The sequence below is a fragment of the Urocitellus parryii genome, chromosome 4, assembly GCF_045843805.1.
Source record: "Urocitellus parryii isolate mUroPar1 chromosome 4, mUroPar1.hap1, whole genome shotgun sequence".
Taxonomy (NCBI): domain Eukaryota; kingdom Metazoa; phylum Chordata; class Mammalia; order Rodentia; family Sciuridae; genus Urocitellus; species Urocitellus parryii.
Window position 1 is genome coordinate 198644531 of NC_135534.1, and position 16597 is coordinate 198661127.

Below are 16597 nucleotides of genomic sequence, written 5' to 3' on the forward strand. Positions count from 1 at the left end.
GTTGTCAGAAGCCAGGTCACTTTGGTGTGGCTGAATCTTCACTGGGGAAGTGCCCCATTTCTGGAGAAGTCAGAGTGGGGTTTGGCTTATCTCAGCCAAGTCTTGGTGTCTAACAACACCCTCACTCACTACTGTGCTGGGGGCAGATAAGACTGCCCACCAACTAGATGGTTTTCTCATTTTATAGACAGGATCACCAGCAGATAACAAAGATAAGGTTTGGTGCCATTTTGGTGACCCAAGGATCCTGTAGTTACTTGCATTCATGTACATTTGATCATGTGATTTCTGCAGGTTTGGTGAAGGCCTGAGGCATCGAAAGGTGTTAAGAAGAATTAGGCCCACACTGTGCCTGTGGGCTGTGATGTTGGGCAAACTGCTTGGCCTCTCTAAGCCTCACTTCCTTGTTGGGGGCAGGAGGGAGTTTGTCACCTGTGTTGGGGAGACTCATAGAGGCAGTGGCCTTTGAGCCAAGCACAGAGAAGGAGGGCTTGGCTGCTGGGAGTGTCTCACCTTGAGCAAAGGCAGGCAGTCCTGCGAGACTGCAGCCCAATGTGCTGAGCAGGGATGGCCCAACTGGCTTTGGGACACACCTTGGAAGCTATGTTTTGTGGCTTGATTGGCTGCAGTCTCTTGGGCCAGATGTTAAATGACAGATGCACTGACTTACCCTGGAGTCAGCAAGTGTGGAATTTGGGAGACGAGGGGACTCCAGACTGGACACTCTGGCTTTAGGGAAGCGCCTTGAGGGCTCTAAGCCTCAGTTTCCTTAACAGTAGTTAGCTTCACAAGAGTCAGAGTTATGGGATCTGCAGAGTATGGGACCAGTGCCTGCTGCACACGCTTCCTAGGATGTGGGATTGTAGGGTGAGAGGTGGGTGTGTAGGTACTTAAGTGCCACTGTCCCTTCCCGCCCCAGATTTTCTTTGACATAATTTTTCTGAGTTTCCATCTTTGCCAGTGGCTCAGAAGCCTGGGGCTTGCCAGTAGCTGCTCTGTCCTGTTCTACTGCCATTGAATACTCCTGGCTGTCTTCTGTTACAGTCTGAGAAGCTGCTGCTCTGTTGCCCAGTGGGATTCCCCAGCTCAAAACCCTAGGCTCAGAGTTGGAATGTCAGAGGTACTCAGTATATACTGGGCAGGTGGGTTAACTCGGCCTGGGCCCAAATGGGGCATTAGCATAGTGAATCTTAAGTAAGCTCTGCAAAAAGACAGCCCAGTTGACAGGTGAGGGAGCTGAGTGCAGGAGGAGGCCCACGGTTCTTTACTCAGTACTCCTTTCCCATCATGTTTTTGCTGCTTCTTTGAGGTCAAGCTACCAGTAAGGAGAGGTCCCTGTATGACCACAAACTCCCTCCATTCCAGATAGTGGCTAGAATTGAAGAGGCACCAGCCTGACGAACAATCTTGGGTACCAGTGCCTATTCCCAGATATATCCCTCCTTAAAGAGGGTCTTTGAAGTGCCTGTACTTTGAGCCTGTTCTTGGGGGTGGGTGATAGAGCAGATAAGGTGGGAAGGGGTCAGTTGGCAGACGTGCTTCTTGAGACAGGCAGGAAAGATCTGCTGACTATGTGGAGAAAGGCATCTTGGAAATGTCAGTGGGCCAGGGAGAAGCCAGGAGCATCAGAGAAACACTAGGGAGAGAACAGAATGCCCAGGGTAAAGCAGGTCCCCAGCCTAGCCTGGGCAGGTAATCACAGGGCCATATGTAAAGAAATCACTGTAGATCAGGTGATCTCTGCACTAGTAATGGGCCACAGGTGGGGGTGTCCTCATTTTATGAATGGAAAAACTGAGATACAGTTATTAATTTGACCAAGATCACAGAATATTGTTTGTGTGGATTTAAAGAAGGAGGCCTCCTCTTGTGTTCAATCGGCATAGTTCCTGGAGCAGGTTGACAAGCGGCTGGTCCTTGGTTGAAGCAGAAGCCTGGTATCCAGGGGTTAGGAAAGAAGACCCTCAGATCACCAGTTACCCTAATCTGAACATCCTGCACAGTCCCAGGAGGCTTTGTGGCATGGCCCCTGAGTCTTGGGCAGAGGAGATGGGGTGGGAGAAGATGGTTGTGCCCCCACATTCTGCAGAGGGGCCAACACAAGCCAAAGGAGACTTCCTGGAGGTAGAAAGCTGAGAGTACTTAGATTAACCAGAAAGGAAGAGGCTTTCTGGAGAATGGGAGTCCCTGGATTTCAGTTAACTCCTTATTTTGTACATCATCATCTCTCTCTCCTGGGTCCTGCATCTCCCAGACCCGAGGCTGCTGTTGGAGGTATTTAGGGTTTCTGGTGGGAGTTGGGGAACCAGTCTGAAACTAGCCCCACCCTCAGTGGTGTGATTCATCAGACCAAGGGGGTGCCTGAGTGTGTTGAGAGGTCAGGGACAGGTTGAACTCACAGGGGAGGGAACACCTCAATCTGGGCCTTGAAACATCTCAAGAGGGTCCAGTTAGACAAGTCGGGGGCAGGACAACAGACAGAGGGTCAGTTCATGTGCAGTTGGCATGGGAGTCCGGCTGTCGAGGTCACTTCAGATGTGGCTGGGGTTGGAACCCTGAGTGCCATGTAAGGAAATTGGCTCCTTTCCTGGGGCTGAGGGTAGGGGGATGGGGCACTGCTTTCCTTAGCTCACTGAGTCAGGGTTTAGAACTATGGGTGTCCTCCTCCCTGATCTGAGTGACAGGCCAAGCTGGTGGTTTCTCCTGGGGACCTGGGAAGGGCCAAGAGCTGAAAGCAGGAGGGGCAGTTTGCCCTCAGCTCACTTTCGATTAGCTCAAATCTCATCCTATTCAATGAGTGTTCCTTAGATTCTCTTCTCTTAAAATTCAGGGCACCTCGCTGTTCTACTGAGGTTTATGAATGTTTAAAAACTGCTTTGCGGTCCCCAAAGTAATTTGACAAGTCTGACAGCTATTGATTAAAAACTCGAAATTATTCAGGTTGCAGGATGACTTGGGGGATTAGATGGAAAGTTTTTTGTTTCTTCTCTCTCTCAACCCCTCCACCCCAAAGGAAGTAAGATGTGGAAAGGTAAATGTGATCCCAAATGTCTTTTGCAAGACTTCACTCGATCTGCACAGTTATCCTGGAAAGGGTGGGCTGGGGTCTGCTCAGGGTACTGAAGTCTGTCTGCTCTGCTGTTTGGGGACCAGACCAGCACCTCTAACAACCCTGGTCTCTCGCCAGGCCTGTGGCCCAAGTCGTCACCAGGCAGCAGTGAGGCACTCTTATGTTACTACAGGTAGTGGTCATAGTACTCAAGTAGTCACAGTCCCTTTGGTAAATAGGAAGTTGACATAGGGCTTTTGTGACTCTCAGAAGTAGCTCAGCCTAGAGAGGGGATAGAACTTATTCAGAATCTGTGGGTTCAAGGGAAAAGGGGGGGGGGGAGTCTGGGGTCACAGGCAGGAACCCAGGGCTCCCTGGAAGGTTCTTCCCCTCCCTTATGGCAAGAGGGATGGGCCTTTGCTGGGACACTAGGTTGATTGGACTCTCGGCCCCCAGGCCTGGCTCCACATGATAAAGGGACCAGGACTGCCCAAAAGAAGGATGATGATCCCAACTTTCACTCTGGACTGTATGATCTGCTGAGCCACTCCTGCTCACCAAGCTTCAATTTCCTCTTCAGCAAAGGAGATGTGTCTGAAAGTGTCCTTTATAGAAACTCAATTCACCGGGGGTGAATGTGGTAGGGGTCATCCCTGAGCCAGGTCTCAAGGGCCTCAGATTGAGTTCCTACTTTCCTGTCGTCTGGGACCATGCCACCTTCAAAGTAAGGTTCTTGGGGAAAATGTGAGTTGATACATGTGTGTAAGATCACCTGTCATGTTGCTGGGGACCCTGTAGGTGCACAGTAGGTGGCTTTTAGGTTCAGCCTGCCACATTGTCCTTCATTTGATTAGTGTCTGTTGGATACTGTGGTGCCTGGCCTCCAGCTGTGTTGTAGCCATAGCGATTGATGAGCCACCCTGTTTTGTTGTTTGCAGCGCTGGGGATGGTACCCAGGGTGCCTTGTGCATGCTAGGCAAGCACTCTTCCACTGAGCTATATCCCCATCCCTTTTTATCTTAGATCTCAGTAAGTTGCCCAGGCTGCCCATGAACTTGTGATCCTCCTGCTTTAGTCTCCTGAGTAGCTAGAATTATAGACATGTTCTGCCCCTCCTGGCCCCTATCTTCTCTTGGTTGCCAGGGTGTGAGGCCCTCCTCCTTGTCAGTTCAAGATGGAGTATTCCCATTTTACAGGTAGAGGAAGTAGGGAATTGAGTGGTCAGCCCTGTGGTGTGGTGACCCCAGGGATAAGGTAAAGGCAGGGCTCAGTATGTGCATTTGCTCCTGGTTGACTCTGTGAAGCCTGCCCCTGCCTCAGAATGAGGGGACCCAGGGCTGAAAGGCCTCCATTGCCTGTCATCCTAGGAAGCCTTCCCAGGCTGAGTGACCAGGCTCCCTGCCTTATTAGGACATTCTTTGTATCCCCAGGGCCCTGAAGGCCACCAGATGACTACATTTTTCTCCCCTCCTGGGAACCCAGCTGGGCCAGGAGCGAGCACTGGCTTTCTCAGCAGCCAGTTCCCAGGGCAGCAGGGCCTGACTGAGGAAAGATGTGTCTGCTGGATGTTCCCAGAAGGGCATGGCCCTGTTTATGTTCTGCTGCTCAATTCCCAGGAGGTCAGTGCCCTTATCCTGACATGCTCCAGGACAGCGTCCAGCAGGTAGACATCTCTAGCACCACAGCCTGGGCCTGCCTAGGGTACAGGCACAGGCTCAGTGAGTATGTCCCACCAGGTGGGGCTTGGAGATCTTGCTGGGTCCTGACTGCGAAGACCCACCTTGTCTAAAGTTTCTTCCCAGTCCAGGCCTGGTTGTGGCAGTAGGTGTAGCATGGAACCACATAAGCACCTGGGGCTGGAAAGCACCATGCCAAGGAGTCACAGGCTATGGGACCTCCCCACTTCCTTAATTTCACTAATGGAAATTCAGGGCATTTTAAAAACTTGAGGCATCCTGAGCATTTGAGCAGATGGAATATTCCCATTTTACAGGTGGAGGAAGTAGGGAATTGAGTGGTCAGGGAAGGAACAGGGGATAGCCCGGGAGCACCTATCCCATCACTCCATTACCACCTACCCTAGAATTGTCAGCCTCAGTAAACACTGTGTCCATTGCTCACCAGTGTTGTTCATTGCTGTGTCCCATTCTTAAACAGTGCATGACCATGAGGTGGGTAAAGAGGAATGGGACAGTCATGAGTAACTGATGTAGTCCCTGGCACTGATCTTTGCCTCTTGAGCATCTGCATTCTCATTTAATCCTTAGAGCAAACCTGAGAGGAAGGTGTGCCATTACCCCCACTTGTGGATGGAAACAGGCCTGGAGACTTGCATGGCTTAAGGCACTTACAATTCTGTGTTTTGTCAGGAATAGAAACTGACAGCTCCTGCAGCTGGGCACCCTGGATTCTAAGGCCTCTGTCTTGCTACCTTATCCCAGCTTCTGGTGGCATTTCTGTAGCATGCGCTCACCCCACTGCCTGCCTGTGTGCATGCATTGCCCACCTGTGACTCCAGCCGTGCAAGCGTTCTCTCTACAGTGTGTCTTTAAGGGTCTCCCAGAGACCTTCTTGTCTTTCCAGAGACAAGAAGTCCACACACTCTAAAAGCAAATGAGCCTGGTCTGTTTGGGGACAACTGGCAATGAGCTGGTCCCAGGCCTGCCTTGGGGAAGCAAAGGGCAGCTCCCTCTGTCCTTTTGAGATTTAGAGGGTGACCCTTAGCCTCTTACTTCCCAGGCTAAATACCCTACTCTCAGTTTACCCCACCCAGAGCTGCAAGCATCCTGTGTCAGAGCTATTTTTAGTTATCACAAACATTGTTTTTGTTTGTAGGTCCCCCCTGAGCTTGAAATAAGGAGAGTTTGTGGAATTTCTATGTCACTAACCTTTTAAGAGAAAAAGGATCAGAGTTGAAAAACAGCTTGTGGCTTGGCTGGAAGGCTATCAGATAAGGCTGTGGCCTAGGAGCTGGGACAATGTCCCATTGTTCCTGCTACTGGGTTCTTACAATGAGCTGCTGTTGGGACTGGCTCTGTTTCCAGCAGTGACTCCCCCATGCTTATGCCCACATTTTCTGGGACCTGGGCAAGGCTGCCCTTGGAGTGAGCAGGTCACAGCCACAGGGAGTCATCAGCCTGCCTGTGGACCTTCTCTGCCCTTCTGCCCATGGCCACCTGTGGGGCCTTGAAAGGCCAGGCTGAGGCTGTGGTATACACTGATGGAGTCAATTTTGGACTCCACCGAGCTGGGGTGCCATCCTCCTCAGTCTTGCTACTAGAGGACATTGTTCAAGTCAAGCCTTTCAGACTCTCAGTGCCTCAAACCTGAGAGGGTCATCATGAGAATTAAGCAAGGAACCAAGTATTTAAGGCATGGATGGAGCTCAAGTGCATGGGTGTGGGCAGGCTGGCTGGAGAGACCAGAAGAGTATTATTATGGTGGCATTGGCTGGCCTTGAAAATGGAAGGATTTTGTTAAACAGAAAGATGGAGGGAAAGGTAGGACAGGCTGAAGAAAGAGCCTGGGCCAAGGCACTGGAAGGCAGAGTCCATGGCTAGGTCACTAACCAGGGTGTAGTGATAGAGGACTGGATTTGAATACCACCTTGAGGCTTCTGGGACTTGCTTGTCTTCTAGGCTGTGAGGGGAGGGAGGGAGGCAGGCCATGCCAGGTGGAGGGGCCCTCCTGGTGGAGGGGTACTGCTGTGGTCCGCTGGGGATGGCCACTGGGATACTCCATCCCTGCATGCCCTAGGCCCTGGCCAGACCAGCTCTCAATAGCAGTAGAATCCAGGGCAGATCTCACTGTCCTGTGACCTGTTTCCCACAAGTGACCTGGGAATCCTGGTGCCACACTTATTTCTGGGAGGTGTGAGAGTCCCATACCATGGAGGATACAGGGAAAGACTGTGCAAGAGCTCTAGGGGCTCTAGTCCTCGAGGGCCATCGTGGGCCTTAGAGACTCTGCCATGTTTGAGTTCCCAGAAAGGGTTAGGACCATGGGGAAACTGGGTGCTGCTAAGAGGATAAGATGATTCCCCCTAAGGCTCTTTCATGGAGACTCTGAGGTGAACATTGGGATGCTGCTCTTGGGAATTGGCTTTGAATAGACAGCTGACCTGACAGCCAAACCCTCAGGTCTAATTTGTCCCTTCTTCCAGGGAGCAGTCATGTCATCAGGGTCTGCGGCTCAGGGAGGTCTGTCCCGGCTGATTTCCTCCTCACTCCAGGAGTAGTTAACCTTGGCTGCAGAGGTTTGGGAGCTTTGGTCCAAGAACCCTGAGGATCTGAATCCTAGAACTGCCAGGCTTAGCCCTACCCATGAGGAACCCCCTTCCTGGCAAGGCGACAACTCTGACAAACTTTCCCAGCATAGCCTGGGAGTCCAGGAAGCCTTAATGAAGGAAAATGCACTGATGCTAGGAGTTCGAGTTGGATAGGGGAAGGGGGCTTCTTGGCAGAGGGAGTGGCATGTGCCTGGAGGCCTGTTTGAGGGACCTGGGTCTCCGGGTGGGAGCTGCCCAGCAAATAGGCCTCTGTGATCAGGTGGAACAGCAGGTGGACCCCACCCAGCAGCCCAGGGTGCCATGTCCAGGGCTGGTCTTTATAAGGCCCCCTACCACCATAACAGAAAGGCCTGGGAAATGCCTCCCCCTGCAGATCTTGTCTTTACAGCACTCCTGCAGCATGTGCTCAGTACCAGTACTTTCCATCTGAGGCAAGAATCCTTCCTGCTTTTTCAGATAAGGAAATGGACCCAGAGAGTTGGGCATACCTCGGTGGGTCACAACTGACCAACTTCTGGGCCCAGATGAGATGAGGACCAAGGTTACTGTTTGTCAGAATTTAGAGGATGGAGGGGGTTGCAGGTAGACTCCAGGGAGAACAGGAAGAAAATATAGACACGTAAGAACACCACCAATCCTGCCCCCACCAACCAGCCCTCTACTGCCCCAGAGCAGCCTGGGAAGCCTGGGAGGAGCCAGGCAACCCTGCTTCTCTTCCTTCCAGTGAGCTTGGGCTGTGGGGCTGGATGCAGCTCTGCTCTACCTTCCCCCTATGGAGAAGTCTGAGAGGAGGCAGGGAGAGTAAGGGCTAGGCTGCTCCAGGATGCCTTAAGGGCCCTGAGCTACACTGAACCCTCTTTCTCAGGAATCTTCCTAGCCCAGTGAGGCCCAGGCCAGCTGGAGCACATTTACAGGACAGGACAGTGAAGAAGGAGGGGAGGGGTTCTGCAGTCACAGTCTGTGGGCTCTGGCTGTTGAGGGTCTGATCTAGGCTCCTGGGGCTGCAGAACAAGGCACCCCTTAGGTCTCCCCGGGCAGGGTCAGTGAGCTGTAAAAGGCTCCTTGTTTCTCTCCAGCCAGCCATCTCAGCATCTCAGGCAGAAGGTGGCCCAGCTCATCAGCGCCTCCCTTTGTACATCCCAGGCTACTACCTGACCCACTCTGACTCCAGCATCCTAACCTGGCAGGGTTTGCCAGGCTGGGCCAAAGAGTAGCCTGATCCTTACTGTGAGTTCCAGGCCTTCCTAGACAAGCCCAACTTCCTCAGACTCCCCAACATCTGAGCCGTGCATCTCTTCCACTGAAGTATGAAGCTTTCTCTGTGAGGGAGGCCTAAAGTCTGAGGGTGAGGCTGCCTAGCCCAGGCCCCAGGTGAGGAGGGGAAGGCAGACCTCCCCACAGTGTTTGTCAGTGTTGCAATGGGAGAAGACCTAGCAATCTGAGCAAGGACTGAGAGGTCATCAAGGGATAAGTCCTGTCTGAACACATAGGATGGTATGGCATTATTGGTAAGCCACCCTGCACCTTTGCAAACTGGGCATCCCAGGAAAGGGTCCTGGGCTTAGGCCACACTGAGAAGCCCCAGAGGGAACCCAGGGGGATTTGGATGGTTTCTGAGCTGACTTCAGCCCACCTCACAGCTTTGCTCTGGTCTGAAGCCAGCTTCCTGTGGTCGTGAGGAGGCCTGAGAGATGAGTGAAAGAGTCTACTGGAGCACACCATGTGGGGTTTCTAAGGCCTGGGGTCTCACTTCCAGCTCTGACACCTTGAGTGCCTAGACTTTGTGCTGAATGAAAGTTCATATGCACATAGGGTTGTTGCCATGGAGATGTGGAAATTTTCTGGATCCCTGAGCCCATACATCATAGGCCTCAGCCTTCTTTACTCCATGTGGTCATGGAAATGGGTGTGCTCTGCATGCAAATGTCTGTCAGGCTCTGAGTCTTTTAAGGTCAAGGTCAGATCTTAGCCTGATCTAAGGTAAGGAGAGGATGATGAACTGGTCAGGAGCCAAAAAGCAAAGGGTGTTGTGGGAAGGAAGTCTGCTTATAGTATGTGGCTGCTGGGAGACAAGAGACCCAGGGATGACGAATGTCATTCCTCTTTACTGAGCTCCTAAGAATGGACCAGTGCCTGCTCTCTTTGTAAAACAAGTGACACTTCTGCCCCCCCCCCCCCCCCCCGGTAAAGGTGAGTTAAGGAAAAAAAGCTGCTATAGAATTACAAACCCAGAGCCCATGACTGGAGCCTGCTCACCTAGTGCATCTAAACCAGGTGTCTCCCTTACCAATGGTAGCCTTATGTCAGACTAAACTGTGGGCTTTTCCTCTGGCCCAGCTGTGGAGGGGGCTCCAGTTGGACCTTCATTTCTCTTTGGTGGTCATTACCAAGCACTGGGAGCAGGTATGCTGAGGTGTATTCCATGTGAGGCACTGAAGAACCATAGGTACAGAGAAGGATGAACTTGCCCAGGGCCATACAGTAAGTGAGCAGTGGGCTTAGGTTCAAGGCCATTTTGTTAGGGCCAGTCCAGATCTGAGCTCCATTTGGTTACCAGGTGGCATCTTTGTTCCTCATGCCAAGGCCTGTGTCAAGCCCACTCACTCTGGCCTAGGCCCCAGAGCGCCAGCTAATGGACCCGACTGAGTCTCAATGTTTTGGATACTGTGCGAAGACTGTGGCATTTCTTCTGCTCAGAGCTTCTATAAAATAGAGCAGTTGGAGGTTCCTGGGCCTGTGCTACTGTGTGTGGGGCTGGGAATGAGGCAGTGTGGGGGAAAGGGCTTTGTTGGCAGTGGCATTCTGGACAAGCGTTGGGATGGTGATTACTTTGGTCTTGGATGGGGACAGGGCTGACTCAGGGAAGGTGGGAAAGGCTACAGAACCCCACAAAGCTGCCTAAATCTGGGCAGCTCTTCTCTTGGTGGGTCTCTGGGGCTGCTAAAGAGCCAGGTCCAACCCTGCCCTGCAGTCTCAGAAGCTCAGTTTAAACCCAAGTGGTCATGGAATCCTCAGTTTCTTGCTGTCTTAGGGGCTGAACTTCTTACCTAGACCCCCACAGTGGGGAAGAGGAACTGGTGGGTTTGGGGGACACTCCTCCCACCAAGCCTGCCTGAAAACAAAGGGCAGCAAGGGTTGGAGGAGGAATGACTGCCGCTGAGGAGGGCAATGGTGCAGGGACAAGACAAATGGGTGGGGCACAGCCACCCCGCTTGGCCTGGCCCTGACACATCAACTGCCTACCTCCTCAGGTCCCATCTGATGCCAAGGCTGAAGGAGTCTCGCTCCCACGAGTCCCTGCTCAGCCCCAGCAGTGCGGTGGAGGCGCTGGACCTCAGCATGGAGGAGGAGGTGGTCATCAAGCCTGTGCACAGCAGCATCCTGGGCCAGGACTACTGTTTTGAGGTAGGTCTTACCAGGGGAGAGGTTGGCAGCACCTTTGTCTATCTCTGACCAGGCCGGACTCCTCCAGACTCCTTTGGAATACTGTGTCCTTGGCAGTGGATAGTCTCTTTGAGACAGTGGCCACATCTGCTGATAGCTTTTGGCTCCTGGGAGATGAGAGACCCAGGGATGGGCTCCTAAGAATGGACCAGTGCCTGCTCTCTTTGTAAAACAGGTGACACTTCTGGGTCCCCATTGGGTAAAAATGAGTTAAGGAAAAAGAGCTGCTATAGAATTGCACAAGCCGAGAGCCCATGGTTGGAGCCTGCTCACCTAGTGTACTGTGGGATTGTGGAGAGTCTCCCCCCGACTTTTCTGTGCTTGTTTTCCCATCTGTTCAATGAGAGTCCCAACTTCTTCTGCCCAGCATTCTGTGATCCAGGATTTAATTAAGAATATAAAGCCAAAATGTAACCTGGGCAGGGCCATTAGCTGGGATCCCCCTGCACAGTCCCTCATGGTAGGTGGGGAGTCAGTGGACTAGAGAAGGCAAGATGCCAAAGTTCATGCAGCCAGGCTTGAGACCAAGCCAGGATCAGGTTATTACGCTGCAGGTGTTTTGGGGAGTTCCCAATGGCGTCTCCCATTATTCCTATTGACTTCCTACTTCTGTTTCTGGGAAGATTCCTACCCTATACCTACTGCCACCCCCAGCAATCATGCATAATTAAGGAAACTCTCAGAATGAATAAGCTGCCTTTGGGGACTAGTGTAAAAACCTCCCAACCTCTGTCCATGACCTGTGTCCTGTGTGCAGTTTCTGGTTTAAGACTCCTAGCTAAGCCAGGCAGCATCTGGACTCTGACTTCCTTGCCTGGGACAGACTGAGATGGCCTGTACCTGTCAGCTTGTTCATAACACAGTTTGCTACTCATGTATGGGCACTTGAGTGCCTGGATGAGAGATCTGGTTTGCCCCGTGGAACCCTTAGCATGGCACTGGGACAGTGGGGACAGAGTGGCAACAGCTCAGGCCAGGCTCCCTCTCCTTGAGGAAATGTCCAAGCTGCAACTAGAGAATGAACAGGAGTCAGGCAGGCAGGGGATGGTGAAGGTTCCAGGCAGGAGGACTCCAGGGCCTGACACACAGGTGTTAGGCTTTTTGTGGCCATCATTGTTGTCACTGTTGCTGGGCAAAAGAGAACCCTCAGAAGGTGTCAGCTAAGGGTGGAGAAGAATCTCCTGCCTGTCCTTGCTTGTCTTCTTGGGACTTTGGTTTCTACCTTTATGGCTATACTTGAGGTGAGCATTGCCCTCTGACCTGGGCAGAGTGCCCTGTAAGACTCATAAATGTGATTTTCCTCTTTGAAAAGAAGGGCTCTGAGCCGGCAGAGATGAGGAGCCAGGCCTGAGAGCCAGATGGCTCAGGCCAGGTTGCTCTACTGCTGCCCACCTGCTCTAGGACAGCAGGTCTCTGTGCCACCTGGGAAATGAGAGGTATAAGGGCAGTTGTGAACCTTGTCCTACTGCCATTCAGAGGCTATGTGCAGACCTGGTGGTCTCAGAGGCCTTCCATCACTGCCCAGCCTTGCCATAGTCCCTTCCCCTGTAACACATCCTGCCTGCCCCCAACAGGTGACAACATCGTCAGGAAGCAAGTGCTTTTCCTGCCGGTCAGCAGCCGAGCGGGATAAGTGGATGGAGAACTTGCGGCGAGCAGTGCACCCCAACAAGGTAGGTCTGGGCCTCCTTTCTCTGGAGCATGGGGGATTAAGGCAAGACTCCAACATGAGGGAGCAGGAGGGATGCATTGCTGGTGGTGCACTCTGGGACTGGGGTGGAGGCAGAGCCCAGTTAAACTCTGGAAGAGGAGTGTGAGTTATTCAGTCTGAGATACTTGCCATGTGCCAGTTCCCAGAGGTACACATGTGGGAAGCTGGGCCAGAGAAAAGGGAGTTGGGCATTTGATACAATCCTTCTGCCTGTCCCATGTTCCCTGGCTAACTCTAGCTCATCCATCCCATTCCAGCTTAGACTTCTGCCCCCTCTGCCAGGCATGCACCCTGGCCCACATTGGCTCCTCCATCTGGTCAGGACTCTAACTCCTATGTGTGTTCCTCCCCACTGACATGTTGACCTGGGCTGAATCCTGGTCTCCATGACATCACTAAAGTATCACCTCTCAGCAAACTGAGAAAGTGCTAACAATAGTACCGTGATCAGTGATGTGGCAGGCATTATGTTATCTTCTTTCCTCAGTCTCACTCCGATGTGGTGGTTATTTTATTCCCATTTTATACAAAAGCTAACTGAGGCCAGATGAAGTCATTTGCCCAAGGTCAGTAAGCTGGTGCAAGGCAGACAAGAGAGGCAGCCCATGTCATGTCCGGCTGACCCATCCCCCATACCCAACCCCTTCACCACCATCTTCGGAGCCCCTCCCACATCTCAGAAGAGTTCCCAGCTCTGGGCTGGCTGGGTAGGCAGGTGACAGCCCCAGCTGACACCCAGGGCCCCTACAGGATAACAGCCGGCGTGTGGAGCACATTTTGAAACTGTGGGTGATTGAAGCCAAGGACCTGCCAGCCAAGAAGAAGTACCTGTGTGAGCTGTGCTTGGATGATGTGCTCTACGCTCGTACTACGGGCAAGCTCAAGACGGACAATGTCTTCTGGGGAGAACACTTCGAGTTTCACAACCTGCCACCTCTGCGCACAGTCACCGTCCACCTCTACCGGGAGACTGATAAGAAGAAGAAGAAGGAGCGCAACAGCTACCTGGGCCTGGTGAGCCTTCCCGCTGCCTCTGTGGCGGGGCGGCAGTTCGTAGAGAAGTGGTACCCTGTGGTGACGCCCAACCCCAAGGGCGGCAAGGGCCCCGGACCCATGATCCGCATCAAGGCACGCTACCAGACCATCACCATCCTGCCCATGGAGATGTACAAGGAGTTTGCCGAGCACATCACCAATCACTACCTGGGGCTCTGTGCAGCCCTTGAACCCATCCTCAGTGCCAAGACCAAAGAGGAGATGGCGTCTGCCCTGGTGCACATCTTGCAAAGCACAGGCAAGGTGAAGGTGCGTGTGGGAAGGCCTGGTGATGGGCACTGGGCTTTTTGCCTTTACTTTGTCCATGTTAAGTACAGGTCAGCTCTAGTGGAGGTTTGGGGACAGGTGTCACACCCAGATGGTCTCCCTGAACCTGCATGGCAGGGCAGTCCAAGGCTTGTGGAGCTGTGGATGGGTTGGTGGCTGGTAGTGAGGGGGTAGGTGTGCCTTCAGATGCCCTCCCCTATTAACCCTGGGGGCTGACCCTGAGGAGGTCATGTAGTTGAGCTCTTCCGGAACACATGGGACACACAATCCGCTCACCCAGTGACACAGACACATATACCACTCGGGACATCCCTAGCAGGCAGTTACCAGCCCTAGCCTTTTCCTAACACTTTCACATCCAGACACAGATTTCACATGCACAGGTAGATGATCATCCAGCCCCAGCCCCAGGGTCCCTTAGGAGTGGTGATCAGAGAGCCATGTAGGCAGGCCCCACTTCCTGGCTAGAGGATCCCAGCTCCCTTCACCCTGCCCTTACCTTTCTCCTGCCACTGAAAATAGGCCCACTCAGCAGCCCCCGAACTTGGTTTGGAGGAAAAGTAGGCTTCTGGACTGGTGCCCCTTGGAGGGTGCACCTGTCCAGCTCAGTGGAACGTGGCTCCCGGCCTCACTTGTGGGAAGTCTTCCCCTTTTTGCCATGCCTCCTGGCTGCCCAGAGCCCGTAGAAGAAGAAGGGCTAAAGTTTGAATGAACTATCCTTCTGTGACAGGGATAGACCCCAAATGCCAGGCTAGGGAACTGGGCCTTAGCCCTCTGGTTGTGGTGTGGTTTGAGAATAATGATGTGAGTGATGGGTAGGGGATGCCTTGGATCAAGGTCCTGAGCTCTCAATCAGGAGAGGTACAGGTAGGGAGCCAGGCTTGGTTGTCACCAGATTCTTGACTACATGAGGTCCTTTGTCCTCTTACCTGTTCCTAAAGGCCCTGGCAGGGGAAGGCTATGACTAGAAGCCCATGGCCCCTAAAGGCCCTTCTAGTTCCCACTATCTGTTGAACTGTCACCATATGAAAGAGGGACTTCACCACTCATCTGTGGGGAGATCTGCCTTCCTCCATGTTGGCCCACCTCCTCCCCTTGCCCATGGGCTTTATACTTGCTGGTTGAGGCTGCCAGATGGACCACAGGCTGCACTGTCCTCATTTATTGGTCAGTGGTGAGCTGAGGGTGCTAGGAAAGAGTGATTGGCAAAAGCCTGTGGCCCAGAGATGGAATGAGGGAGACAGCAGAGGCCTGAGCCTTTCTAGTTGCTGGGTCTCTCATCTTTCAATCCCTGGTCCCCAGGGCTGCTGTGGCGGAGCTCCAGGGAAGATGTGGTTTTTAACCTTTGCTCTGTGTACTCAGAGGTTGGGAGCCTAGAGGTTTTCTGCACATCAGGAAGTAGTCCTTGGGCACATTATCCCAGTGAGGCCAGTGATAACATCCCCTTGGTCCCTCCTGTCTGTCTTGTTGGCCAGCCTTGATCTCTGGCTCCAGATCTCAATTCTTTATTTCAAAAGGCTCCCCAATTGGCACATCAGAGTGGGAAACTCCCTGGCCCATGCTGAGTCCTTGCAGGCTCTGAGCTAGCTGGTCTCCTGTCCCAGCTGTTACCCTCCCCTCAGTCGGCCTGCCTCCCTTCTTCCTCTCCCCCAGGTCATAGGTTGGCTCTGGACATGATGAGGCAAGGTCTCCAGAGGAAGGGAGCTACCGTCCAGTTAGGAAAGGGTGGCTGAGGCTTCTCTGCTAGGACCTTCCCTTGACACTGTGTAGGACCTGATGGGTGAGGGCCTTACTAGGTGCAATCTGGGGGCCACAACAATGAGAAGCAGTGGTGCCACAGCCTGCCTCCCTGCCAGAGCCCTGCCAGGTGGACCTTATTCTTCTAAGTATAGAGCAACTGGATCACTCAGTCCTTCTTCTCTCATCCTTACCCATGGGCTGCAGAAGACAAACCATGTCATATGGGGAGCCCCCACCAAACTCTGATAGGTCCCGGCAGCTGTTTGTACTTGGCACATGGTGTGGAAGGACGGGTGACCTCTCCTATGGCAGCCAATCTGGATGTGATGGTGGAGCTTGAGGCTCAATATGGCATGTTGCCATCCAGCCCTGCCTCCTATCCTTATGCCCAGCTCTGATGTCATCAGCTCCAAGCTCAGCCTCACTAGGCTTCCCACCCTGCCTGCTCTACTCAGTAGCCCCCAAGATGGGTGCTGCGTTCCTCTCTAGATCCCCAGTGGTGTGGTGAAGGAACAAGCTTGAGAAGCAGGGACTTCTCTGTCCAGGTCCAGAGTCCTCAGGTCCTGCCTACCAGGCCAGCTTAGGTTCCATTTGCTCACCCCCTGCCTCCCCAGGACTTTCTGACGGACCTGATGATGTCAGAGGTGGACCGCTGTGGAGACAATGAGCACCTCATCTTCCGTGAGAATACACTGGCCACGAAGGCCATTGAGGAGTACCTCAAACTGGTGGGCCAGAAGTACTTGCAGGATGCACTAGGTAGGGAGGGGGTGGGCTGTCAGGTGGGCAGAGGATTGGTGTTGTCTGCCCAACCCTGACTCCTTCCTCCCTGCCCACCTGGCCACAGGTGAGTTCATCAAAGCTCTGTACGAGTCAGATGAGAACTGTGAAGTGGACCCAAGCAAGTGCTCAGCCGCTGACCTCCCTGAGCACCAGGGCAACCTCAAGATGTGCTGCGAACTGGCCTTCTGCAAGATCATCAACTCCTACTGGTCAGTGCTCACCCCATGACCCTTTGAGGACATTGCATTCCCTTTTGGAC

General features: G+C 53.0%; 1 protein-coding gene across 9 annotated transcripts in view; it reads left to right on the forward strand.

The window, feature by feature from the left end:
- The window catches only part of Dab2ip (DAB2 interacting protein), a 184099-nt gene that overhangs the window by 147150 nt on the left and 20352 nt on the right, over positions 1-16597 (forward strand). For all 9 annotated transcript variants that reach the window (XM_026410370.2, XM_026410368.2, XM_026410375.2 and 6 more), the window contains 5 exons: positions 10589-10742; positions 12356-12454; positions 13243-13797; positions 16170-16314; positions 16403-16547. In XM_026410370.2, coding sequence (XP_026266155.2) covers positions 10589-10742; positions 12356-12454; positions 13243-13797; positions 16170-16314; positions 16403-16547 — 1098 coding nt within the window. The remainder of the gene's footprint in view (positions 1-10588; positions 10743-12355; positions 12455-13242; positions 13798-16169; positions 16315-16402; positions 16548-16597) is intronic.